This window comes from Balaenoptera borealis (genome assembly GCF_965194805.1).
Source record: "Balaenoptera borealis genome assembly, chromosome: 4".
NCBI classification, from domain to species: Eukaryota; Metazoa; Chordata; class Mammalia; order Artiodactyla; family Balaenopteridae; genus Balaenoptera; species Balaenoptera borealis.
In genome coordinates, this window is record NC_138861.1 from 48,296,949 (window position 1) to 48,323,482 (window position 26,534).

Here is a 26,534-nt window from a genome sequence, read left to right on the forward strand (position 1 = left end):
CTAAACTTTTATTTCAGTTTCAAAAGTTTGGATATAATTGACCAATTCACAGTTATAACTTTTCCCTAGGAACAAAAACAACTGCCGCCTGGGACTTCCCTGGTGGCGCAGTGGTTGGCAGTCCTCCTGCCAATGCAGGGGACACGGGTTCAAGCCCTAGTCTGGGAAGATCCCACGTGCCGCGGAGCAACTGAACCCGCGTGCTGCAACTGCTAGGCCTGCGTGCCACAGCTACTGAGGCCCAGGAGCCTAAGAGCCCGTGCTCCGAAACAAGAGAAGCCACCACAATGAGAAGCCCAGTGGCCCCCGCTTGCAGCAACTTAGAGAAGGCCTGTGCGCAGCAACGAAGACCCAATGCAGCCAAAAATAAGTAAAATAAGTAAAAATTAAAAAAAAAAAAAACTGCCACCTGATGAATGGGGGATGGCGGGGGGGCGGGGGGGGGTGTTGAAGAGTGAGTTAGTAGTTTTGGGAGGGAGACCAGAGCGGATAGGAAAGGGTAAATTAAGTATCCAGGTCCTTAAGAAACAATTTTTGGGAAAGTGCTGCTGGATCAAACATTGCACATTACTTCTTGGTACCTTCCTTTTCCTTTTATTTTTTAAATATAGGTGCATTTGGACATTTCAACTAATAGAGTTTATAATCGGTACATAAATTTATAGAGGTAGATATCTACCTTCTGTACCAACCTCTTGTCTATTTCAATGGGGGGGATGTGTATATATGAATATATATTAAATCAAAATGTAACTGCATTACACACATAGTTTATATGATACTGTATCTCCCTCACACACACCCCATTTCACAAAGTGTGGTGGGTGGGCCTCTGGCCTCAGACCCAGCAGGGCTCCACCCAAGCTCCACCCTGGATCTGCCTAATAGGAATCTCTGGGGGGAGGGGAGAGCAGAATCTGCATGTTAAGAAGCACTCACGTTGCTTCTTGTGCCTAATTCAGTTTGAGAACTTTGAGCTTAATATAACCACACTGCCCCTAAAATATTCCTTCACTTTTATTTGTTTAATTGCCAATCGAGCTGTAAGCAATACTGAAAAGAAAGGCAAGATCCTTTTGGGTAAAATAAAGGCGAGCCAGTGACTCAGGAGTCACATCCTTAACTCTCCCCAGCCCACCCAAACAAAGGATCATGTGGCCCGCAGGTCTCCAAGCATTCATCATCACATGAGCCACTGTGGAGGAAGAACAATCTTTGGTACTTTTAGAATGTGGTCGAACTATGGGTGCCCTCTGGAAATACAATACCTAATACCAAAATAAAGACAATTTAGCTGTCAATAGAAATACAATATATTTCTCCCTTCTGTTTGCTTCAGTTCCTTTTGACAAGATGTCACTATTGGGATTTCCTCTTAATATATTAAATCTGACATCAAATTACTGCTTTAAGAACCTGATAGGAGTCCAATCTGGTTAAATTAAAAACGAAGCCAATAAACCAATGCAAGAAAACAACAGACGTTCACCATTGAAAAAGGCTTTCAGGATATTAAGTCTGCTGGCTTTGTGGCCATCAGGTTAAGCTTTAACTCACTGTGGATAGATAGGAAAAGGGAAAAGTTTGCACAGGAGCAGGATTCTCAACACTGATCACTGCCAAGACACAAAAAGTCAGCACTGGGATGTTTATTAAAGTTAATTTTTACTTTTGGGTCTCCAAGGGCATTAACACCAAAAGTTATAAATCTTATTCTCCCCCCCTCCACCAGAGGCCTAAAGCTAAACTTCATCTGGTACATATATACTTGAGCAAGACATTACTTTGCATTCTAGTTGCTGTATTATTTTGAGCAAATGAATACAGGTTATGTTCATACTAAAATGCATGAAGAACAATCGGAAGCAGAGCTAAAATACTACAACTTTAGCTTTCAATTTTTTTTAACTTAAGTAAAAAGGACAGGTAATCATTTAAGCTGTAAAAGTTATGCACCCACCCCATATCAATAAAATGTAACTGAACCACAACAAAGAGATTATGATACCCAAGCTTGCTATGTTTGCACTTCTGAGCCAAGAAACATTGTCCTAAAGGTGCAGGCTGCATTTCCAAGTAGAATGGAAGCAAAGTCAGAATACACTGTTGCATGTACTCCTTCTCACCACATCTCACATACAGGACTTGCCCTTTCAGAAGACAGATTTTGGAAATAAGTTTATTTTCCTATCTTGGAAAGCAAACAAAATAGAGAAATTTGCTAACAGAAAACTAAGTTTATATATTAGAAGCAATCAAGTTGTATGTTATACCTCAAAGCAGTAATGAAGCGAACCAGCTTTATAATTCCTCCATTTTACAGCTATTAAGTAATACATAGCTTTGGATGCTCAAAACAAATAAGTGACAGTACCCAGATGAGAGAGATTTCTCTCTTATCCATGATTAAGATAATGAGTATATTTGACATTTAAGTTGCTTAGTGCAGCATTCACTAAATTCCATTTTCAAAACAGTATAGAACCAGCTATTGAATACATTTTCATGGTATAGTATAGAATCCCCTAACTCTCTTGAGAGACCACTTGTGTTATTTTATTTTATTTTTTGCCAAAGAAGATCCCCATAAACCAGCTGAATGAAAAAAATGACTCAATCCTCCTTCCATCCTCATCATGGAAGAACCTCTATAGTCTGAGTCAGGAAGCTCAGCGGGGTTCTCAGGATGAACTAGAAGGAAATCATTTAAGAAACCTCTTCTGTCAAGGACACAGTTTACAATGGCGTCATAAGGGAAAAAATGAAGACATTCACTGGGTCAAAATACTGCATAAATTATTTCCCTCTTGAAATCACTTCCTTGAACTGCACTTTCCAAAACATCAAGCATTCTTCTTTGATATTTGCTCATATTAAATCAGAACTTTTTTGCTTTCATGAATTTTCTTCCAAGGTAATCTTTACAAAGCTCATAAACTGGGGGTGGGGACAGAGGATGGAGCAAAACTGGTTCCATACCAGTTTAAGAGCATTGCTTTTTGCCGTGGAAAACTTCCCCCACCAGAGTCAGAGATCCACCAAAAACCGGCTTCATAATAATCTTGGGAACAATCTAACTTTCCTCTAGTATTTTTTTTTTAACATCATTAACTTTAGTCAAATTCAAACAAACAAAAAAAAACCTGTGGGAGAGTTACCTAAACCTAATTTCCTTCTGCAGTTTGTGTGAAAGCGCTTTTGAGACCTGCTCAGCCACCAGAAGCTACTCTTCTAAAGAAGCAAGTTCAACTCCCCCAACTCTCATTCATGCACCCTCCCCCCGCCACCCCCCCACCCCCCCGCCACACACACACACCCTGGGGGGAGGTGGGCCAGGGCTTCTCCAGTAGCACAAGGTGCATTTAAAACCGGTTAATCGCTGAAGGTAGTTGAAGAGATGTATGTATTCCTTTCTAAAATTCAGGGATTGCTTCAATGAAGGGGTGAGCAGAGATGGAGAACCAAAGCCCTCCTTTCTCTTTTATCCATCAACACACTCCTCAAGATAAAGCAAGCTAATCCTCATAGAAAAGGATAGATCTACAAACTGATGGGATTCCATGCCCACCCCTACCCATCATAGGTTTACCAGTCCTCAAAAGAGGGTGTGCCAGGCTGTATACTCCTATAAAAGCAGTCTCCAAGTGCTTTAGATCAGAATTTGGAAACTAAAGCCATGATCTGTAACTCTTTCACCTTAAAGCAAGGAAGCATAGTCAATATATCTGTTGTCCTTATATAGACTCCAAAGGAAGCACACACTGATCTCACAGGGGAGGCATAGAATATGCCCTGCTTTAACTGATGTTGCACTTCTAAGTGACTGCCTTTCTCCACAATTCTGAAAAGGCAAAGCAGATATTTAATGTTCTCAAAATACTGACCCAAAATCTAAGTTTTAAAACTTAGGCAATTGACCTTTCATTCAATAAATGTCTTCCATATCTAGCAGAAGAAATCAACCACAAAGCAAAACAAAATAATCAATTTCCTACTTTTAGGTTTTAAAATGGAGAGGAACATGTAACCTCAATTTATGGAAATTCACAAGCCAAGAGATTTAAGCAGTCCCTCCCTCATTCAAAGTACTTCTAGCCTGTGCAAGGAATACTAAAAATGTGAGACAATGTCTTAAGGAGCTGACTAGAGAGAGGAAATACACATGAAAAATTAGTCATACACCATCCATCAACATCAAATGAAGACTATTACCTTATAACAATAACAAATAATAAGAGAATAGTGCCATGGTCAGCTCGTGTATTCACTATCAGTGCTACAAAATTCAGTTTCATCTAAGTTTCCATCTATCTCTTCTACTCAAAAACAAACAAAAAAATCCCACCACCTAATTATTTAAACAGTGCACAATGGTTAGAACTGAGCTATGAACGCTATGAATATTCAGATCCAATGAGTCCAAGAATCTAAATTAATTGTTTCAAAAGCAAACAGATGCTGCAAGTGACACACGGGCAAGATTTTACTACCCCAGATTATACATCACAGATGATGGCTGCATTTCTCTTAGCACTACTCAGGCAGAGTGGCCCAGCTTTGGGGTTTCCTGAAATCCAAAAATACCTGCAATTTTCTCCGTATATTCTCTCTCGGGATCTCAAAGATTACCTATTCTCCCACAAATACAATGTCTAAGTGAGCTTGGACCACATTCCAGCTACAAGTGAAGAAAATGCACATTTACCACTTGAGAGATACACTCCCATGATGCAGACTAAGAAAACAGCAAGACAGCATGGCCTTGGGGACTTCCCTGGCAGTCCACTCGTTAAGACTCTGCACTTCCAATGCAGGGGGCACGGGTTCAATCCCTGGTCGGGGAACTAAGTTCCCACCTGCCGTGCAGTGAGGCCAAAAAATTAAAAAAAAAAAAAAAAGACATTGTAGCTTTGTTTCTAGTTCAAGGGCACATCTGAAGGCCAGGCAGAAAAGCAGAATATGTACAGTCCTCCTATTTCAATTACTAGCAAATTGAACTACCATACTGATAACTCGGATTTTTACATCTTGTAGCAAAGTACTTTTAGCAGATATTGCTTTTTGTGCATTTAGACTGAGGCTTTGCAGTTCCCTTTCAACACCTATCTCAGCATTAAAGAGGCAGCCTGAAAGTAAGGAAATGCTGCAGGGCAGCTCAGAAGTCAGGCAGGCACTGCTCTACCTGCGTGACCTCAAGCAAGAAACAGACTGGCTGGGCCTCAGTTTCCTGAACAAATGTGAAAAATACAAGTACTTACCTATTTAAGTGACTGAGAAGAGTCAGAGGTAATCCAGTTACAGTTGCTGTGCCTGGCACACAGCAGTGTCCAATTTAGCTATTACCTCATTTTGTTCTTAATTAATTTAAGGGTTCAGACACTGAAATCACTCACATCTGAGTTCAAATCCCAGCTTTCTATTATTGAGCTCTGTTAGATACTATTTAATTTCTTAGCTCACAGTGTCTTAATCTAAGGTTTTGATGCCATGGACCCTTTTGGCAGTTAAATTTCAGTCAAGGTTAGCATAAATAAAGATGCAACTTTTGTTTCTCATCCAAGTTTTCCTACTACATGGCCTCAAGTTAAGAACCTCTTTCTTAGAACAACCAATAAAATGGGGGCAGGGGATAAACCACTGAGTCTAGAGGATTAAATATACAAAGCACATAGATGCGCTCTATATAGTGAAGTTCTTTTTCTTCCTAGAAAGTTCTATCTCTTAGGAAAAAATTTCAAAGTCTCATCAAGCCCAAACTTTAAGCTTAAAGCATCTATTTCTTTGAGTGACCTATCTGGGTCTTCAGACCTGAAATGTGTTTAGCCTTGTAAGATTTCCCCCAAATCACTTTATTACATCAAAAAGCAACTTGAGGAGCTCTCATTAATTTAAATGTGACACCAAAGTACTTTCCAGTAAAACTGAAAGTTTAAAAAGAATATATCTAAATTGTAGGCTTCCTTTAGCACCAGCTGCTGTCACAACTAAAATGAAATCATACACAACAGTTTGAATTTCATAAAAATCACTAATGCCTTGTCATCACTCTTAAAGCCTCATTACAAAAAAAGTAACAAACCATGGAAAGTCAGGGCTGGAGGTTCTTACAATAGCGTTCCTCTGACAGCAACTGCAGTTCATTATCCTCTCCCCTTCACCAACCCCGATACATTCCTGGTCTTTGCCTACTCAGCAGATTCACGCAAGCTGTGCCGTTTTATGTGCAATCGTACATTCTGGCAGTAAAATTTCCAGTCACTTACCAGGCAAATTCTCAACCACCTCCCCCAAGGCGAACTGTTTCACATTAATCGATTTCTAAAATTCTGCTCAAGGCATTAGCGGAGGGGGGGGGGGGGAATCAGGAGAACCAAAAGGAGGTGCACAAAGAAGCTAAAGGACAATTTGGGCAAAGGCAGACAAGTTAAATCAACTTGATTTTTCTGAAAATAATTATTTTTGGAAGAGAAGAGAAATTTAACTTTAATCTTAACTTTAACTCAACCCCCTCCTCTCTGCAGAAATTGTCTAGTATGTTCTCCAAACTGTTTTTTATCTGACATAAAGAACCACAGCATCAGGAACGATGAGAAAGCAATGACAAAGCTGCTTCCTGCTCGTCCTCTTCGCAGCACCCCAACCCTTCCCTTGCAACCTTCAATTCTCCTAGCCACTAACATATTTTAAAAGTTTCTCTCGGTGCCTCCCTTACCTTGACTGGGCTGCCATAATTCAGTTTATAGAGCTCAAGGTCTCCTGTCCATCAGAGCCTTCAACCCGCGGCCCTTCTGCCAGCGCCGCGCTCACCATTTGCCGGGGCCGGGCGGGGACGATTCCCCAGCGCGACTCCCCGATGTTACGGGACTACCTGCTCCCGAGCCCGGGCGTCCTCAGCGCAGCCTCGGGCTCCCAGCGTATTGGCTCGCGCTAATCCTGATGGACATCCGGGCACTGGGGCCTCTGCAGGCAAACTACACTCTGGACCGGCCCGGGGAGCTTCGCGTCCGGATTCAGACCGAGTGAGATCCCTCCGGGCGATTCCGGAGAAGGGAAACCGAAGGGCTCCCTTCGCGCAAAGCCCACCAGCACACAGCTCCCGCCAAGCAGCACGAGAACTCCGGCCCGCGTCAGAAGGTAAAGGAAATCGTCCTTCGGCTCTGTTAAAGTTGTCCGAGTTCGCCTGGACACCCCCTTCAACAAAGTTCTGGTGGTACGGTCCGCCTCCTTAAAAGGGCACGGCGCTCCACCGGCCCAGCCCGAGGCTGCGCCGGGCGGGGGCGCAGAGCCCGAGAGCCGACGCAGCCCAGCTGGCTCGACCGCGGCGGAGCCCCGCCTGCAGGCTCCTGGTTACCACTCTCTTGCCAGGTTTTAACAATGTACAAACACACACTGCCGGAACACGCAGTACCCGGGCGCTCAGAACTCCAGCCCCAATTTGAATATTTGTTGAATATTGGGTCCCAAGAGGCTGAAGTGAACAAGGAATAAAACCACAACAGTAAAACACGTTCGCTACGTTTGATCGTGCCAATGCTTGCAGTCAGGAAATGTGCAACTAACGCACACTTGTTTGACTTTGTTAGCTTTCAGTTTTGATTTCGTTACATTGAAACAAATATGTACAAAGCGCCGTCTCTTTCTTTTTTTTTAAAACGCCCTCTCTTTTATTGGACAATATTCAGATTAAAAGGAAACAGCAACTCAGATGGTACTTAAAGAAGTAATTAAGGAACTGACAAATTTTTAGAAAATGACTGAGGATGCAAGCCAACAATATATTAAACACTGTAAGTACAAACGAAACCGTGTCCTACTAAGGGGACCAGGGAAGGCATTTAAATTTAAACTGTGCCTAAAGCTAATAAGCAGGGAAAAACGTCGTTGGGCAGGGGAGAGGTTGGGCTTCAGCGTCTCATGCGGACCAGCAGCACACTGTAGGAGCTGCAAACTCCAAATGAATGCTGAGTGAATGCCGGCCCCGTGGACTCCCCATTCTACCTAGAATCATGACAGTGACACCATCTCACAAAGAGATACTCCACACTGTACTGCTAAGGAGCCATGGATACAGACATATTGACATCTGCACAAAAACTGCAAAGCTGGGGGTGGGGGCTGGCAGGTAGGAGGAAGGCCCAAAGCATCTCTATGGTGGGTCTCAAAGTGTGATTCGTGGTCTACTGGGAGTCCCCAGGACCTTCTCAGAGGTCAAGCTATTTTTAGAATAACACAAAGACATTATTTGTCTTTTTCACTGTGCTGACATTTGCACTGATGGTGCAAAAGCAATTGTGGGGAAACTGCTGGCACCTTAGCACTAATCAAGGCAGTGGCTCTTCACTCATTAGCAGTTTAAAAAAGAAAAAAAGGTCAGTTTTCTTTACACATGTCCTTAATGAAGGGAGCAGTAGGAATTACTACTTTTCTTAAATCTTGACCCTTGAGTACAGGTCATTTTAATGTTCTTTGTGACAAAATGGGAAGTCCACATGAAGCACTCTGCTGCTGCAGAGTGAAGTACAGTGGTTGTCTAGAAGAAAAGCACTTGTATAATTGAGCTGCAAGCTGAACTAGCTGTTTTTTTCATGGACTACCATTTCTACTTGAAAGAACAATTGACAAACTGTGGTTATTCTGACTTGGGTATTTGGCAATCATTTTCTCAAAAATGAACAAAGTGAGTCTGTTTTTTCAAGGAAAACAACTGACAGTATTTATTGCCAATGATAAAATTTGAGTTTTCAAGCATTTTGGAAAACTTGACATCTGCCACTGCGAGCCTGTCAGCTTCCCAATACTTAAAGACTTTCCCGATGAGGTAAGGACAGTAATGAATGTGGTTTTGGAAGACCTGTGTACGGACTTCCCTGGTGGCACAGTGGTTAAGAATCTGCCTGCCAAGGCAGGGGACACGGGTTTGAGTCCTGGTCCACAAAGATCAGACATGCCACGGAGCAACTAAGCCCGTGCACCGCAACTACTGAGCCTGCACTCTAGAGCCTGCGAGCAACAACTACTGAGCCCGCGCTCTAGAGCCTGTGAGCCATAACTACTGATGACCACACGCCTAGAGCCTGTGCTCCGCAACAAGAGATGCCACTGCAGTGAGAAGCCAGCACACCACAACAGAGTAGCCCCTGCTCGCCACAACTAGAAAAAGCCCGTGCACAGCAACGAAGACCCAACGCAGCCATAACTAAATTAATTAATTAATTAAATTGTAAAAAAAGAAGACCTGCGTAACTCAGTGACCAAAATTTTCTAAACAGTACAAAATCGTGGGGCTTCCCTGGTGGCACAGTGGTTAAGAATCCGCCTGCCAGTGCAGGGGACACGGGTTTGAGCTGTGGTCCAGGAAGATCCCACATGCCGCGGAGCAACTAAGCCCGTGCGCCACAACTACCGAGCCTGCGCTCTAGAGCCCGTGAGCCACAACTACTGAGCCCACGTGCCACAACTACTGAAGCCCGCACACCTAGAGCCTGTGCTCCGCAACAAGAGAAGCCACCACAATGAGAAGCCTGCACGCCACAATGAAAGAGTAGCCCCTGCGCACCACAACTAGAGAAAGCCCACGCACAGCAACGAAGACCCAACACAGCCATAAATAAATAAATAAATAAATAAATTTTTTTAAAAATCGTGCATGGGTAAAAGATCCATTGAAAGTGCAGGACAAAAAAAAAAAAAAAAAAGAATGTGCAGGACAGACCAATGGATTTTAATATATCAAAAAAAAAGTTCAATGATATGATTTCAAATTCCACATTGCAACTAACCTTTAAGAAACTATGACTTGTAGAGTTTTGATATAATATCAAAAAAGGTATTAAAATACTCCTCCATTTTCTGTGTGAGGCTGCATCTTCTTCATATATTTCAACCAAAATAACATTGAACACAGAAGCAGATGAGAATCCAGCTGTCTTCTATTAAGTTTAGACAGTAAAGAGATTTGCATAAATGTAAAATAATGCCAATCCTCTTACTAAATTTTTTATTTTGGAAACAGTTTTTTTTTCCAAATAAAAATATTATTTAAGTTAACAGGTAATGGGTTTATTATTTTAAAGAATTTAATATTTTAAACATCTCAATTTTAATTTTTAATACAGCAAGTGTCAATAGATAAAACACACACATACAAAAACTCTTTGGGGTCCTTAATAATTTGAGGGTGCAAACTTATTCCATGTCATTTGTTGATACTTGTTGATACTTCCATGTCTCCTCCAGCTCTCCACAATCATCATGGCTTCTCTTATATTAAAAGTAATACTATTATATTATAGCTATTCCTGTGTAGAATCTTAGCACCGAGATCAGCTTTGGTAAAATATCAAATCACCTGTGTCATGTGTTAAAACCACAGACTCCAGAACTAGTGAATCAAAATCTTTGTAGGGGGAGGTCTCCGGGATATGCATTTCAACAAATTCTCCAGCTAATACTTGTCTGCTTACATGTGAGAACGACTTGCTTAGATCACGCATACTTAAAAGATAAAGGTGAGCTCTTTGATTCAGTATTGGTTTATAATCCCTCAGTCATTTTAAGTATCATGGTTGGACAGCATTTATTTTCATTCATAAGAAATCTCTATCAGACAATAAAATACCACTGCACACATGCATTCTTTTGCAATAGGAGAATTATAAACCTTGAAGGAAACAAAGCAAAAATTTAGGCAAAAGTCTACTCCCAAAAATTTTTTGCTTGCCATTTTCCCCCATCTTTCTCTTGTTCTAAATACCAACTATGATCATTTATCCTTTAAATTGATATCAGACATATAAGTAAGCAGAAACAATATTGCATAATAGCATTTACTCACAAAATTTCCATTTATCACTGGCTAGAAATATAACATCACTTATATTAAAATTACATTTTTCCCCTGTGAAGATGAGGAAATAAAAGAATACAGCAAATATTTACACACAAGGAAATATGAAATCAACAGCAGATCGGGATTACACCTGAAATTCCCAGGGCTCTCAAGATCATTTGTAACGTAAATTAGTGACAGTAATTTGAAACAGATGTGGGATTACACTCGATTTGTAATAGATCTAACAATACTAGAGGAAAGTGCAGGAGAAATTATTCTGGAATTGGATACTGCATGTGGCTGAAGAAGTATGGCAATACACACGTGGGTGTTATTATCTCCAAGTGTTTTGAAAACATCATTGTATCCAACCCACAGTCTTGTTCAGCAGTGAAACTGAACAAAAGACATTCTTAACCTTTTGGGGGTACAGAATTCTTTGGCTTTCTGATGAGATTTGAGGATACAGACCTATGCACATGACATTTGCTATACTTTGATGTTCATGATCCCCCTGCAGCTCACTTAAGGAGGACCTGAGGCTCTGTAGACTTTAGGTGATAAATCCCTGGGCCCTAAGGTGCACTCAAAATGGACCAGCTAATGGACCCAATTTACCTTACAAATAATGGGTACGATCACCTGTCAATCTTCACTGCCCCTTTAAAATGTTAGGACTGTCTTAGTAATTGCCCAGTACAGTGAAGTTTTGTGGGGTTTTTTTTTTTGGCCCTGCCGCTCAGCTTGTGGGATCTTAAGACCAAGGACTGAACCTAGCGAAAGCGTGGAGTCCTAACCCCTGGACCGCCAGGGGAATTCCCTACAGTGAAGAATTTCTAATGAAAATAATGGAAAGAGGGAATACCCTTCTAGTTGCTAGATGGGATTCTGCCCTATTCATGAATTGCCTAATAAAGCCAATTCAAAACAAGTCTTAAAAAAAAAAAAAAAAGGAAAGATGTTACATGACAGCAAAATATCGTCTATATATCAAAATAACAAGTTTCTCAGTATGGTGAGAATATGCTAATCAGTTCTACATTTCCAGAATTCACCAAGCCTACAGTGACCAAGTATGCTAACAACAAAAAAGTAAGGTATACAATTTAATAAACAGGGCAGAATTTATAAGGTGAGTGGGACAGACTGTTTTACTACCTGAAATGGGTTCTTGAATCACAAGAGTGCCTTTTTATTAGCTCTTTAAATTAATGAGCTTTATAAATGACACTTGCACACATGTAGTGGCAACAACAGATGGCATATATAACAATATCTTAAGTACAATCACAAATGTGCCCTACATATTGTTATCCAAGAGTGAAAACAGAATCATCTTTCAAGTGTTCCATCATTTATTTGGCAAAATATAAACAGGCATATGTTTTAAAATGTATGTTTATATTATTTTTTTTAATTTAGGAGATAGAAAGCAAAATCTAACGTACTTTAAATTTAAAAAAAAATTTTTTTTAAAACAAGTTGCCTTAATCAGGACTGTTAAATATTCATTCAATGCATGCATTTGGTCCACAATAGTCATTCAATGATACTACTCTTTAATGGCATTTTTGGTCTAACAGTTACATCGGTCAAGTCTAAGAATTTTTACTTCATTTCAATGGGATGTTGTTTAATGAGGACACTGCAAAAATCACTTCACCAAAAGAAGAGTGCTCAAGGTGCCACTGGACAGTCACAAATAAATAAGACACAGGAAAGGGGAGGGGAGACAAAGGAGGAGAAAAAAGATGAGCCATCTCGGGTGGGCAGAGATAGCAGGGAAAACTGGATAAGCATTGCTGGAAATTAACTAGCTCCCCCTTCAGCTAGGACCTCAACACAAAACAGTCCTCCCCTTGCTGGTCCTGAGAAAGACCTCTTCTTCCCCAGCTTTACTCCACACTTTTCAGGTCCTCTACCATGATCTTCAAATCAGGGGTACGTGGAAGTCCTCAAGAGGGATGAGGGCAGAGGTTTGAAGCAAATCTATTTCCTGGTTCTTCATTCCCAAATGCCCTCTTTCCTGAAACGAGGGTTCAGGCTTTCCTCCCACTTCCACTTGTCTTTCCCTACTTGATCAAGAAAAGTAGGCCTCTCACCCATTCCAAATCACTCTTCTAAGTGTACATTGCTCCAGGGTGCAAATACGTCTGAAGCCCCAGAGGAACAGTTCTATGTAGGAGGGCAGTCCCTGAGCTCAAATCAGGAGAAACTCATTGGTGGCTCCTCATTTGACATATCCAGGTAACCAACCTGGAGCAAGGCCCTGCCTCACCAATCCAGCTATATATCAGAATTATGAAATGAGATGGAAGTTTTCTCTGATACGATTCAGCTGATAGGTTTGAGATTGAAGACTTCCAGTTTTTCAACATTCATTTGGGGGGGACACAAGCAAAAAGGTTTAAAGACTACTGCCCAGTGTCACCTCTTCCTTCACTGAAATGTCTTTTTCTCTACTCCTGGTCTACACTTTTGCTATCTTCTTCTGTTTGTGCATAGATAAAACATTCTTCGTTCACCTCCCCAATACCCCTGCCCATCCATACCAGCTGACTTATTTATTCTCAGCCTACAAACAAGCTCAAGTTTCCCCAACCCCCAAACCCACCCCAACATGTAACTGAGCAGGACCCTATGGGGTCTTCCTGGGACAGACCCCTCCCCCATATCTTCTGCTTTAGCTCCTCTCTGAATTACCTAAATAATAGTATCTGATGCACATTTCCTGAGTTGTTTTTCAGATGCTAAAACCACCACCAAACAAAGAAATTAACTACTTGATGATCCCGAGCACATACCCCCCAGACCTACTGGTGCCTAAGGATTGATAATGTTAACTCCTGTGACACCACCTTGTCACCCCACCATAAACCAATCAGAGAACAGTGCACGAGCTGATCACTTACCCTGGGACGCCCCACCCTCACCTGGCCTTTAAAAATGCTTTGCCGAAACCCTTTGGGGAGTATGGGTTTTGTTTCTTTGTTTGTTTGTTTGAGCATGAGCCACCTATTCTCCTTGCTTGGCCCTGCAATAAACCTTTCTCTGCCCCAAACTCCTACATTTTGGTTTGTTTGGCCTCACTGTGAATTGGGCATATGAACTTTCGTTTGGTAACACACACTTTAAAAAAAAAAAAAAAAGTCTTTTTATTTTGGAATAATTTTAGATTTACAGAAAAGTTGCAAAGAATTCTCATATACCTCCCCGGCCAGTTTCCCCATTTTCATGTCTTATAGTACCATCTGTCATTTGTCAAAACTGAGAAATCCACATTGGTATATTACTATGAACTAAACTCTAGACTTATTTTGATTTCCATTAATATCCTCTTTCTGCTCCAAGAGCCAATCCAGGATATCACACATTGTACTGTGTGACAGTTTCTCAGTCTTATGACTTTGACAGTTTTGAGGAGTTCAGGCCAGGTGTCCCCATCTGACTTTGTCTAACGGTTTTTCCCTTCAAGGGAGGGAGGGACTTATGCTCCACTCCTATGGGGTGGTAGTATCCACACATTACTTGGAATTCTTTTGTAAGAAAGATTTACTTCTCCATTTATTAATTTATTCAATCATTTATTTATAGCAGTATGGCATATACTCACAGATACTTACTTTATCCTTTGGGCTATAATCCAATACTCTACGATTTACTTTATTGCTCAAATTGTTCTGGCTCTGGCCACTGGGAGCTCTTCCAGTTAGCCCCTCATCCCTTTGACTTGCTCCCATCCTTTTGTCTTTTAAGCACTTCCTTACTTTCTGGTACAAGGGACTCCAGGCTCATCTTCTATTTTCTCTACCACAGCTTTCTCTAGAATCAGCCATTTCTCCCACATATCAGTCTTCTCCCCCTAAAAGCTAGTGCCCAATCTCCTGCCATTGCAGCCAAACTTCCTAAACGAAGAGTGGTCTGCTTCCTTTGTGACCCCAGTGGCCACCTTCCTCAAAACTGTCCTCTGTGGACTTTCATGATACCTCTCTATTTGGAGGGACCTCATTGTGTTTCATAATTCTTTCTGCTCACACATCCGGGATCCAATATGAGATGCTAGAAAACGTCCCTTATCTCTCAGTCTACATGCTGTCTTGGACAAAATCATCAGTGACCCTCCAGAAGTATGACTCTAGCCCAAGCCTCTCCCCACAACTCCAAGTCCCTTCTTTCCAGCTGCCCAAAACCACTTTCCTGGGTATAAAAAGGCACTTGGGATTCTGCCCCAAATGGATCATTCACTTAGTGAAAAGTGTCACCTTAGAGATGCCAAGAGCCACCACCTATCATTCAACCTGAGCTGCTTCTTGGGTCTGCAAAGGGTGGTTTCTCTACAGAGGGAGGGGACAATGTCTCCTTCACCAAAGAAGGGACTGGTGCGGGGCTGTGGGGGGGTGGTGTTGCTGGTTCCATTCTTAGGAATAAAAGCAGAGGGCAGAATTCAAAGAGGACTTCCAATTAGCAGATCAGGAGGGATGTGGGTCACATAAAACTAAAAAATTCCATTATCTTTATAATGTATTTAACTGTAATGATCAGCAATTAACTTCTTAAAATAAGATCTGCCTCCTTAAGTTTTTTTACTAGTAAAAACCAGGGAGTACGCACAATAACGAGTATGCAGGGAGTGTGCAGGGTAGAGCGGTGATGCCTTTAAAAAGGAAAGGCAAACAGGTTAAAGGAAAGAGACAAAATTAGCCTGAGAAATGGTCCCAGGCCAGGCAGTGACCCCCGGGCAACTCAAACTCAACAGGGCCAGAATTAACATGACTCTAACCCATTCCTCTCCCCTGGTCCTAGTCACCAATCACCCAAACTAAAGATCAGTCACTCTCTCCTTTTCCTGGCTCTTCCTGCACATGTAATCACCACCCAAATCCCAAAGGTCTCTTGAGATACTAAAAGTGCAGTGGTGTCATTGCAGGGAGATCTTACTTGAAATACTTCTCTGTTTTCTTGAATTTATACAACTAGTCTCGAAATGCTTTTTCTCCCCCTGGGTTGAATATGCTTTCACTCTCCTGTTTTACAAAAATATTTTATGACATAGAAAGATATAGTATAAAGTTAAAAAAAAAAAAAACAGCAGTTGCTATACAGTGCATCTGTTATGAACCCACTTCACCAAAACTGAAATAGATTGACTGAGCCTCTGTACTAAATGCTAGCCATAGATATTCCTGGCTGGAAGGATCAAATGACTTGTCTTATTCTGGGCATTTAAAAATATTCTAAGTATTATAAAATGAACACTTACCCGTAATTTATGTTTTTTACAATTGTAATAATTTACAATTATTGTAGAAAATAAACTATGATGAAATCTTAGCTCCAGAAAGGAGACCAAAGGAGATCATCTAATCCACTTCTCCATGCAAGAATGCTCTTTCTCTTCCTAGACTGGCCTGTTTGCATATCTCCAGGGACATGTGTTGTAATTACAAGGCAACCCCTTCCACTGCTGGCCAGCGATAGCAGTGGAAACTTCTGTGCTCCACAGAGCTAAAACTGGCTTCCCTGCAGCCATCATCCATTGCTTCTACTTCTGCCCTCTTGATTCTAATATAGCCGTCCAGCTTTCCTATGCTTACTGTTGGATGGTGTATGTTGCTCTATCCTTTGCCTTTATACCTATGCATGTTCTTATTTTTAAATACATCTACTGGAAGTAGATGACTGTGTTTGGTAAAACCCAGTCTGCTGGATCTCTGCCTTGTAACTGATATGTTTAGTCATTATTTTAATTATTGATATGGTTGGGTTTAAGTTCTATCAACTTGCTACTTGTCTTCCATTTGTTTCTTTGGGTTCCTCTGTTGCTCCATTCTTTCATTCTTTTGCAAACTTTCAGGCCCCACCCAAACCTACAGAAGCAGAAACTCTGTTGGTGTGGTCCAACAATTAGAGTTTCAACAAGCCCTCCAGGTGATTCTGTTTCACACTAAAGTTTAGTAACCACTAGAGTCAATATTGTACAAATTCGCTAACTCTTCCATCATCTAATTCCTACTGGAAATTAAAAATAATCATAAGGTCTTCCATTTTTTCTAGAACACCTAACATTCTCTAAGTTCAGGTTCTTCTTCATACATCATCATACTTTTTCAATAGCTTAATGAGGATTATTTCCCTTGCCAAATCTCTCCCCCCCACCCGGCACTTAGCCTTCAACCTCATTGCCAGAATATGGAATATATTGTTCCTAAAATATACATCAGATGTTACTCTTAAGAAAGAAAGAGAGAAAGAAAGAGACAGAGAAAGAAAGAAAGGGAGAAAGAGAGAGAGAGAGAAAGAAAGGGAGAAAGAGAGAGAGAGAGAGAAAGAAAGAAAGAAAGGAGAAAGAGAAAAAGAAAGAAAGAAAGAAAGGGAGAAAGAGAGAGCAAAGAAAGAAAGAGAGAGAGAAAGGAAGGAAGGAAGGAAGAAAGAAAGAGAAAGAGAGAGAAAGAAAGGAAGGAAGGAAGGAAGGACTTCCCTGCCTCCAGGCTGAAGATTACAGGGGCATCCAATACCCTTCGCAATTTGGCACATCAGTAGCTTTCTTTCTCTCACTCTCATTTTTTTCTTTCTAGATCTGAAAATGATGAATGTATTTATTTAAAGCAGAATTTTATATTATATGTAGCATTTGGCAAACATATAAAAGAAATTGTCATCTTCTTAGAAAAATGGAAGGTAACATTGATAAAGATAAGATCCCATATTTCATGCTATTTCTCCAAAGCAGCATTTTTGACCCAAAGTTATCTCAAGTGAAATCAGAGACATAGATGCCACAGACAGGAGATTCTTTCTCCAGGTTCATAAAAAGCTCAAAGCAATGGGATTTACTACACAATACTATGATGTTAGTTGTCACTTTGAGTTGCAAACAATATTTAAACTGAAGCAGATGAAAATATTACATCTTCTATGCTATTTCTTTTTTTTAATTTAATTTAATTTTTTATACAGCAGGTTCTTATTAGTTATCTATTTTATACATATTGATGTATATATGTCAATCCCTATCTCCCAATTCATCCACCACCACCACCTCCCACCAACCTCCCTCCATCCCCTCCCCACCCCATCACCACAAAAGCCCTCCAGCCAGACAGTTCTCTTGTACCAGCAGTCTTTGCAGAGTATTTTCTCTTTGTTGGAATGGTGCTTCCCCTCTTCTCCAGCTGGAGACTTTCTACCATTATTCAAGTCCCAACCAAGGCAGCTCTTCTCAGAAGCTTTCTCTGAGATCTTAACCTTCACACTTTTTACCTATCACAAACTCTTACCTCTCATGTCTATCAAGTCGTGAGGCTGGATGGGATTAAGGGGAATGTTTGCTTGTTCAAGGGAAAGGCAGCCAACAGATACTGCAGTTAACGGATAATTACTGAAACAGAGAACTGTGAAGAACTCTGCTGGAGGGGCAATTGGCAAGATTTACTCCTACACATGAATGCCCCCAAACCAGCACAATCTGAGGAGTTCTCCAATCATATAATCATTGGACTCTGACCTGGGCCCACAAATGAAGCAACTGGAGACCAGTGAATTATTTTCAACATTTGAAAAAGTCCACAGGAAATCACATAACTGCCCATGGAAAGCGTGTGAGGGACGCTGCTTGGGCCTTTCTGGAGCTTATGCCAACTGAGTGTGGCAACACCAGTTAGCTCATGCTGATCAGGAAGTCCAATTGACAGCTGTAGGTGGTTTGATTTGATTTAAAAATAGAAAAACAAACAAAATTGTTTAAACATAGTTTGTTTGGTAGAGGGACTCTTTCAAAACATGAGATACAAAGAAAAAGAGAAAACAGTAATAATTAATAACACACACAGAGGACATCACTTTGAAGACAGGTACTTCCCTCTTGGATGTGAACTAATGAAACCAATTCAGATCCTTCAGACTGAGCAGTGGTTCACAACCTTGGCTACACTTGAGAATCACGTGGGGAGATTTATAAATTCCTGACACCCAGGCCATACCCCAGATCAATTAATCTCTGGAGGTGGGACCCATGCATCCGTATTTTTAAAATGTCCTCAGGTGATTTAATGTGCAGCCAAGTTTGAGAATCTCTGCTTTTGAGCCTTGCTCCTCCAAGCATGGGCCACAGAGCAGGAGCAGCAGCGTCCTGCACAGGATGCTTGTTAGAAATGCAAAATCTTAGGTTCCATTCCAGATCTACCAAATCAGAATATGCATTTTAACAAAATTCCTAGGTGATTCGTATGTCCATTAAAGTCTGAGAAACAGGGAGAGGAACCAAGATGGCGGAATAGAAGGACGTGCTCTCACTCCCTCTTGCGAGAACACCAGAATCACAACTAGCTGCTGGACAATCATCGACAGGAAGACATTGGAACTCACCAAAAAAGATACCCCACATCCAAAGACAAAGGAGAAGCCACAATGAGACGGTAGGAGGAGCACAATCACAGTAAAATCAAATCCCATAACTGCTGGGTGGGTGACTCACAGACAGCAGAACACTTATACCACAGAAGTCCACCCACTGGAGTGAAGGTTCTGAGCCCCACGTCAGGCTTCCCAACCTGTGGGTCCGGCAATGGGAGGAGGAATTCCTAGACAATCAGACTTTGAAGCCTAGTGGGAATTAATTGCAGGACTTCGACAGGACTGGGGGAAACAGAGGCTCCACTCTTGGAGGGCACACACAAAGTAGTGTGCGCACTGGGACCCAGGGGAAGGAGCAGTGACCCCAGGAGAGACTGAACCAGACCTACCTGCTAGTGTTGGAGGGTCTCCTGCAGAGGTGGGGGTGGGGTGGGGGGTGGGGTGGCTTTGGCTCACAGTGGGGACAAGGACACTGACAGCAGAAGTTCTGGGAAGTACTCCTTGGCGTGAGCCCTCCCAGAATCTGTCATTAGCCCAACCAAAGAGCCCAGGTAGGCTCCAGTGTTGGGTTGCCTCAGGCCAAACAACCAAAACGGAGGGAACCCAGCCCCACCCATCAACAGTCAAGGGGATTAAAGTTTTACTGAGCTCTGCCCACCAGAGCAACAGTCAGCTCTACCCACCACCAGTCCCTCCCATCAAGCCTCTTAGATAGCATCATCCACCAGAGGGCAGAGAGCAGAAGCAAGAAGAACTACAATCCTGCAGACTGTGGAACAAAAACCACATTCACAGAAAGACAGACAAGATGAAAAGGCAGAGGGCTATGTACCAGATGAAGGAACAAGATAAAACCCCAGAGAAACAACTAAATGAAGTACAGATAGGCAACCTTCCAGAAAAAGAATTCAGAATAACAATAGTGAAGATGATCCAGGACCTCGGAAAAAGAATGGAAGCAAAGATCGAGAAGAGGCAAGAAATGTTTAACAAACACGGAGAAGAATTAAAGAACGAACACACAGAGGTGAACAATACAATAACTGAAATGAAAATCACACTAGAAGGAATCAAGAGCAGAATAACTGAGGCAGAAGAACAGATAAGTGACCTGGAAGACAGAATGGTGGAATTCACTGCTGCAGAACAGAATAAAGAAAAAAGAATGAAAAGAAATGAAGACAGCCTAAGACACCTCTGAGACAACATTAAACGCAACAACATTCGCATTATAGGGGTCCCAGAAGGAGAAGAGAAAGGACCAGAGAAAAAATTTGAAGAGATTATAGTCAAAAACTTCCCTAACATGGGAAAGGAAATAGCCACCCAAGTACAAGAAGCGCAGCGAGTCCCATACAGGATAAACCCAAGGAGAAACACGCTGAGACACATAATAATCAAACTGGCAAAAATTAAAGACAAAGAAAAATTATTGAAAGCAGCAAGGGAAAAACGACAAATAACATATAAGGGAACTCCCATAAGGTTAACAGCTGATTTCTCAACAGAAACTCTACAAGCCAGAAGGGAGTGGCATGATATACTTAAAGTGATGAAAGGGAAGAACCTACAACCAGGATTACTCTACCCAGCAAGGATCTCATTCAGATTTGATGGAGAAATCAAAAGCTTTACAGACAAGCAAAAGCTAAGGGAATTCAGCACCACCAAACCAGCTCTACAACAAATGCTAAAGGAACTTCTCTAAGTGGGAAACACAAGAGAAGAAAAGGATCTACAAAAACAAACCCAAAAGAATTAAGAAAATGGTCATAGGAACATACATATCGATAATTACCTTAAACGTGAATGGATTAAATGCTCCAACCGAAAGACACAGGCTTGCTGAATGGATACAAAAACAAGACCCATATATATGCTGTCTAAAAGAGACCCACTTCAGACCTAGGGACACATACAGACTGAAAGTGAAGGGATGGAAAAAGATATTCCATGCAAATGGAAAACAAAAGAAAGCTGGAGTAGCTATACTCATATCAGATAAAACAGACTTTAAAATAAAGAATGTTACAAGAGACAAGGAAGGACACTACATAATGATCAAGGGATCAATCCAAGAAGAAGATATAACAATTATAAATTATATGCACCCAACATAGGAGCACCTCAATACATAAGGCAACTGCTAACAGCTCTAAAAGAGGAAATTGACAGTAACACAATAATAGGGGGGACTTTAACACCTCACTTACACCAATGGACAGATCATCCAAAATGAAACTAAATAAGGAAACAGAAGCTTTAAATGACACAACAGACCAGATAGATTTAATTCATATTTACAGGACAGTCCATCCAAAAACAGCAGATTACACTTTCTTCTCAAGTGCGCACAGAACATTCTCCAGGACAGATCACATCTTGGGTCACAAATCAAGCCTCAGTAAATTTAAGAAAATTGAAATCACATCAAGCATCTTTTCTGACCACAATGCTATGAGATTATAAATCAACTACCAGGATAAAAACGTAAAAAACACAAACACATGGAGGCTAAACAATACGTTACTAAATAACCAAGAGGTCACTAAAGAAATCAAAGAGGAAATCAAAAAATACCTAGAGACAAATGACAATGAAAACACGATGATCCAAAACCTATGGGATGCAGCAAAAGCAGTTCTAAGAGGGAAGTTTATAGCTATACAAGCCTACCTAAAGAAACAAGAAGTCTCAACTAAACAATCTAACCTTACACCTAAAGGAACTAGAGAAAGAACAACAAACAAAACGCAAAGTTAGCAGAAGGAAAGAAATCATAAAGATCAGAGCAGAAATAAATGAAATAGAAACAAAGAAAACAATAGCAAAGATCAATAAAACTAAAAGCTGGTTCTTTGAGAACATAAAAAAAAATTGATAAACCGTTAGCCAGACTCATCAAGAAAAAGAGGGAGAGCACTCAAAACACTAAAATTAGAAATGAAAAAGGAGAAGTTACAACAGACACCGCAGAAATACAAAGCATCCTAAGAGACTACTACAAGCAACTCTATGCCAATAAATTAGACAACCTGGAAGAAATGGACAAATTCTTAGAAAGGTATAACCTTCCAAGACTGAACCAGGAAGAAATAGAAAATATGAACAGACCAATCACAAGTAATGAAATTGAAACTGTGATTTTAAATCTTCCAACAAACAGAGGTCCAGGACCAGATGGCTTCACAGGTGAATTCTACCAAACATTTAGAGAAGAGCTAACACCCATTCTTCTCAAACTCTTCCAAAAAATTGCAGAGGAAGGAACACTCCCAAACTCATTCTATGAGGCCACCATCACCCTGATACCAAAACCAGACAAAGATACTACAAAAAAAGAAAATTACAGACCAATATCACTGATGAATATAGATGCAAAAATCCTCAAAAAGTACTAGCAAACAGAATCCAACAACACATTAAAAGGATCATACACCACAATCAAGTGGGATTTATCCCAGGGATGCAAGGATTCTTCAATATATGCAAATCAATCAATGTGATACACCATATTAACAAATTGAAGAATAAAAACCATATGATCATCTCAATAGATACAGAGAAAGCTTTTGACAAAATTCAACACCAATTTATGATAAAACTCTCCAGAAAGTGGGCATAGAGGGAACCTACCTCAACATAATAAAGGCCACAGCAAACATCATTCTCAATGGTGAAAAACTGAAAGCATTTCCTCTTAGATCAGGAACAAGACAAGGATGGCCACTCTCACCACTATTATTCAACATAGTTTTGGAAGTCCTAGCCACGGCAATCAGAGAAGAAAGAGAAATAAAAGGAATGCAAATTGGAAAAGAAGAAGTAAAACTGTCATTGTTTGCAGATGACATGATACTATACATAGAGAATCCTAAAAATGCCACCAGAAAACTACTAGAGCTAATCAGTGAATTTGGTACAGTTGCAGGATACAAAATTAATGCACAGAAATCTCTTGCATTCCTATACACTAATGATGAAAAATCTGAAAGAGAAATTATGGAAACACTCCCATTTACCACTGTAACAAAAAGAATAAAATACCTAGGAATAAACCTACCTAGGGAAACAAAAGACCTGTATGCAGAAAACTATAAGACAATGATGAAAGAAATTAAAGATGATACCAACAGATGGAGAGATATACCATGTTCTTGAATTGGAAGAATCAATACTGTGAAAATGACTATACTACCCAAAGCAATCTACAGATTCAATGCAATCCCTATCAAATTACCAATGGCATTTTTTATGGAACTAGAACAAATCATCTCAAAATCTGTATGGAGACACAAAAGACACCAAATAGCCAAAGCAGTCTTGAGGAAAAAAAACGGAGCTGGAGGAATCAGACTACCTGACTTCAGACTATACTACAAAGCTACAGTAATCAAGACAATATGGTACTGGCACAAAAACAGAAACATAGATCAATGGAACAAGATAGAAAGCCCAGAGATAAACCCATGCACATATGGTCACCTTATCTTTGATAAAGGAGGCAAGAATATACAGTGGAGAAAAGACAGTCTCTTCAATAAGTGGTGCTGGGAAAACTGGACAGCTACATGTAAAAGAATGAAATTAGAACACTCCCTAACACCATACATAGAAATAAACTCAATATGGATTAAAGACCTAAATGTAAGACTGGACACTATAAAACTCTTAGAGGAAAACATAGGAAGAACCCTCTTTGACATAAATCACAGCAAGATCTTTTTTGATCCACCTCCTAGAGTAATGGAAATAAAAACAAAAATAAACAAATGGGACTTAATGAAACTTAAAAGCTTTTACACAGCAAAGGAAACCATAAACAAGATGAAAAGACAACCCTCAGAATGGGAGAAAATATTCACAAACAAATCAACGGACAAAGGATTAATCTCCAAAATATATAAACAGCTCAATATTAAAGAAACAAACAACCCAATCCAAAAATGGGCAGAAGACCTAAATAGACATTTCTCCATAGAATACATACAGATGGCCTAGAAGCACGTGAAAAGCTGCTCAACATCACTAATTATTAGAGAAATGCAAATCAAAAGTACAATGAGGTATCACCCCACACCGGATAGAATGGGCATCATCAGAAAATCTACAAACAACAAATGCTGGAGAGGGTGTGGAGAAAAGGGAACCCTTTTGCACTGTTGGTGGGAATGTAAACTGATACAGCCACTATGGAGAACAGTATGGAGGTTCCTTAAAATACTAAAAATAGAATTACCATATGACCCAGCAATCCCACTACTGGGCAAATACCCAGAGAAAACCATAATTCAAAAAGACACATGCACCCCAATGTTCACTGCAGCACTATTTACAATAGCCAGGTCATGGAAGCAACCTAAATGCCCATCGACAGACGAATGGATAAAGAAGTTGTGGTACATATATACAATGGAATATTACTCAGCCATAAAAAGGAACGAAATTGAGTCATTTGTTGAGACGTGGATGGATCTAGAGACTGTCATACAGAGTGAAGTAAGTCAGAAAGAGAAAAACAAATACCGTATATTAACACATGTATGTGGAACCTAGAAATATGGTACAGATGAACCGGTTTGCAGGGCAGAAGTTGAGACACAGATGTAGAGAACACCAAGGGGGGACAACCGCGGTGGGGTGGGGATGGTGGTGTGCCGAATTGGGCGATTGGGATTGACATGCATACACTGATGTGTATAAAATTGATGACTAATAAGAACATGCAGTATAAAAAAACAAACAAACAAACAAGAAAAACAAATAATACTTAACTTTCTTTGGGTTATTTGCATGGAAATATGTTAATATAAATGTTTCAGACATTACATGAAATTTCTAAAAATCTTTTATGTTCTGGTATAATGTTATAAGTCATAATTCTAGTTATTACTTTAAAATGTATATCTCAGAAATAACTAAATTTCCTTGTCAATTGCATTATTATGAACTTTCATCAAATCTTTAACCATGGTCATTTTTAAGTCTTTTGTCATTTACAGACAGTTCTGGGTGTACTCTGATGCTTTTGCAAAAATGTTCCTATAAAAGGGTTTCATCTTCAAGGAATTCATGGAAAAGACTCTGACAGGTACAGGTTTCTGGTAACTGACTATACTGCTGAACTGAATGAATAAGCATTTTCAGAACTCTTATGGAAAACTGATGAATTCATAAAAGTGCTAACAAAAGATCAAGATAAAAAAAAATTAATTACATGGGAATGAGTGAACTGATGAGGATGATTATAATTTTTGTGACTTTCTGTTTGAAAAAAAAAAAAATTCCCACAAGGACTCAGAGGCAAAAAACATACAAATCAATTTTCACTGCAAAGTAAAGGAGCGGTTACAGTGGAGGATTACTGGACTGAATGTCAATATTATGACATAGTATGAGTGTGTTTCGTGTTTGGTAATTGCAATCATTGCTACTTTTGTTGTGGTCATCCATTTACAATGCTTGGTGTCAGTTTATCTCTTGTAAAAATAAAATACAGTGTGTGTGTGTGGAAAAAAAAAAGAAGTCTGAGAAACATTGCCTTATAAAATACAGAACATTTAAGAATTGCTTAACCCAGCATTATTTACAATTGCCAAGATATGGCAGCAACCTAAGTGTCCATCAACGGATGAATGGATGAAGAAGATGTAATATATATATACACAATGGAATACTACTCAGCCATTTTAAAAAAATGAAATTTTGCCATCTGCAGCAACATGGGTGGACTTGGAGGGCATTATGCTAAGTGAAGTTAAGTCAGACAGAGAAAGACAAATACTGTATGATATCACTTATATACAGAATCTAAAAAATACAACAAACTAGTGAATAGAACAAAAAAGAAACAGACTCACAGATGTAGAGAACAAACTAGTGGTTACCAATGGGGAGAAGGAAGAGGGGAGGAGCAATTTAAGAGTAGGGGATCAAGAAGTACAGACTATTATGTATAAAATAAGGATATATTGTAAAACACAGCGAGTATAGCCAATGTTTTATAACTATAAACTCAAAGGTTGAGTATAACCCTTAAAAATTGTGAATCATTTTATTGTACACCCATAACTTATATAATATTGTACATCAACTACACTTAAATATTATTAAATTAGTATTTATTTAAACTATTATTTTAAGGTATTTATTAAGATATTATCAAATTATAAAATCTTCCTTAAAGTAATTGTTACAATTAATTAGATTTACAAATAAGATAATAAATGGAAAACTCAACAACAACCAAAAGAATTGCTTAACCTCTCAGAGACAAGTGACTGATATTCCCTCAACATTCAGTCTAAAACATTAATCCCTAAACAATGTTTTGGGACAGGCTTCTCCATTG

The 26,534-nt window shown here is 40.0% G+C and overlaps 1 protein-coding gene across 11 annotated transcripts in view; it reads right to left on the reverse strand.

Moving 5' to 3' along the window:
- Positions 1–26,534, reverse strand: part of AFF1 (ALF transcription elongation factor 1) — a 205,771-nt gene that overhangs the window by 120,014 nt on the left and 59,223 nt on the right. Inside the window, exon 1 of one of the 11 annotated variants that reach the window (XM_082391097.1) lies at positions 6,713–6,966. The exons of 9 other annotated variants lie outside the window; for them this stretch is intronic. In XM_082391097.1, the coding sequence (XP_082247223.1) occupies positions 6,713–6,729 (17 nt within the window). In that variant the 5' untranslated portion in view covers positions 6,730–6,966. Of the gene's footprint in view, positions 1–6,712; positions 6,967–26,534 lie in introns of those variants that run through there. One more of the 11 variants, XM_082391099.1, reaches the window with a different exon arrangement.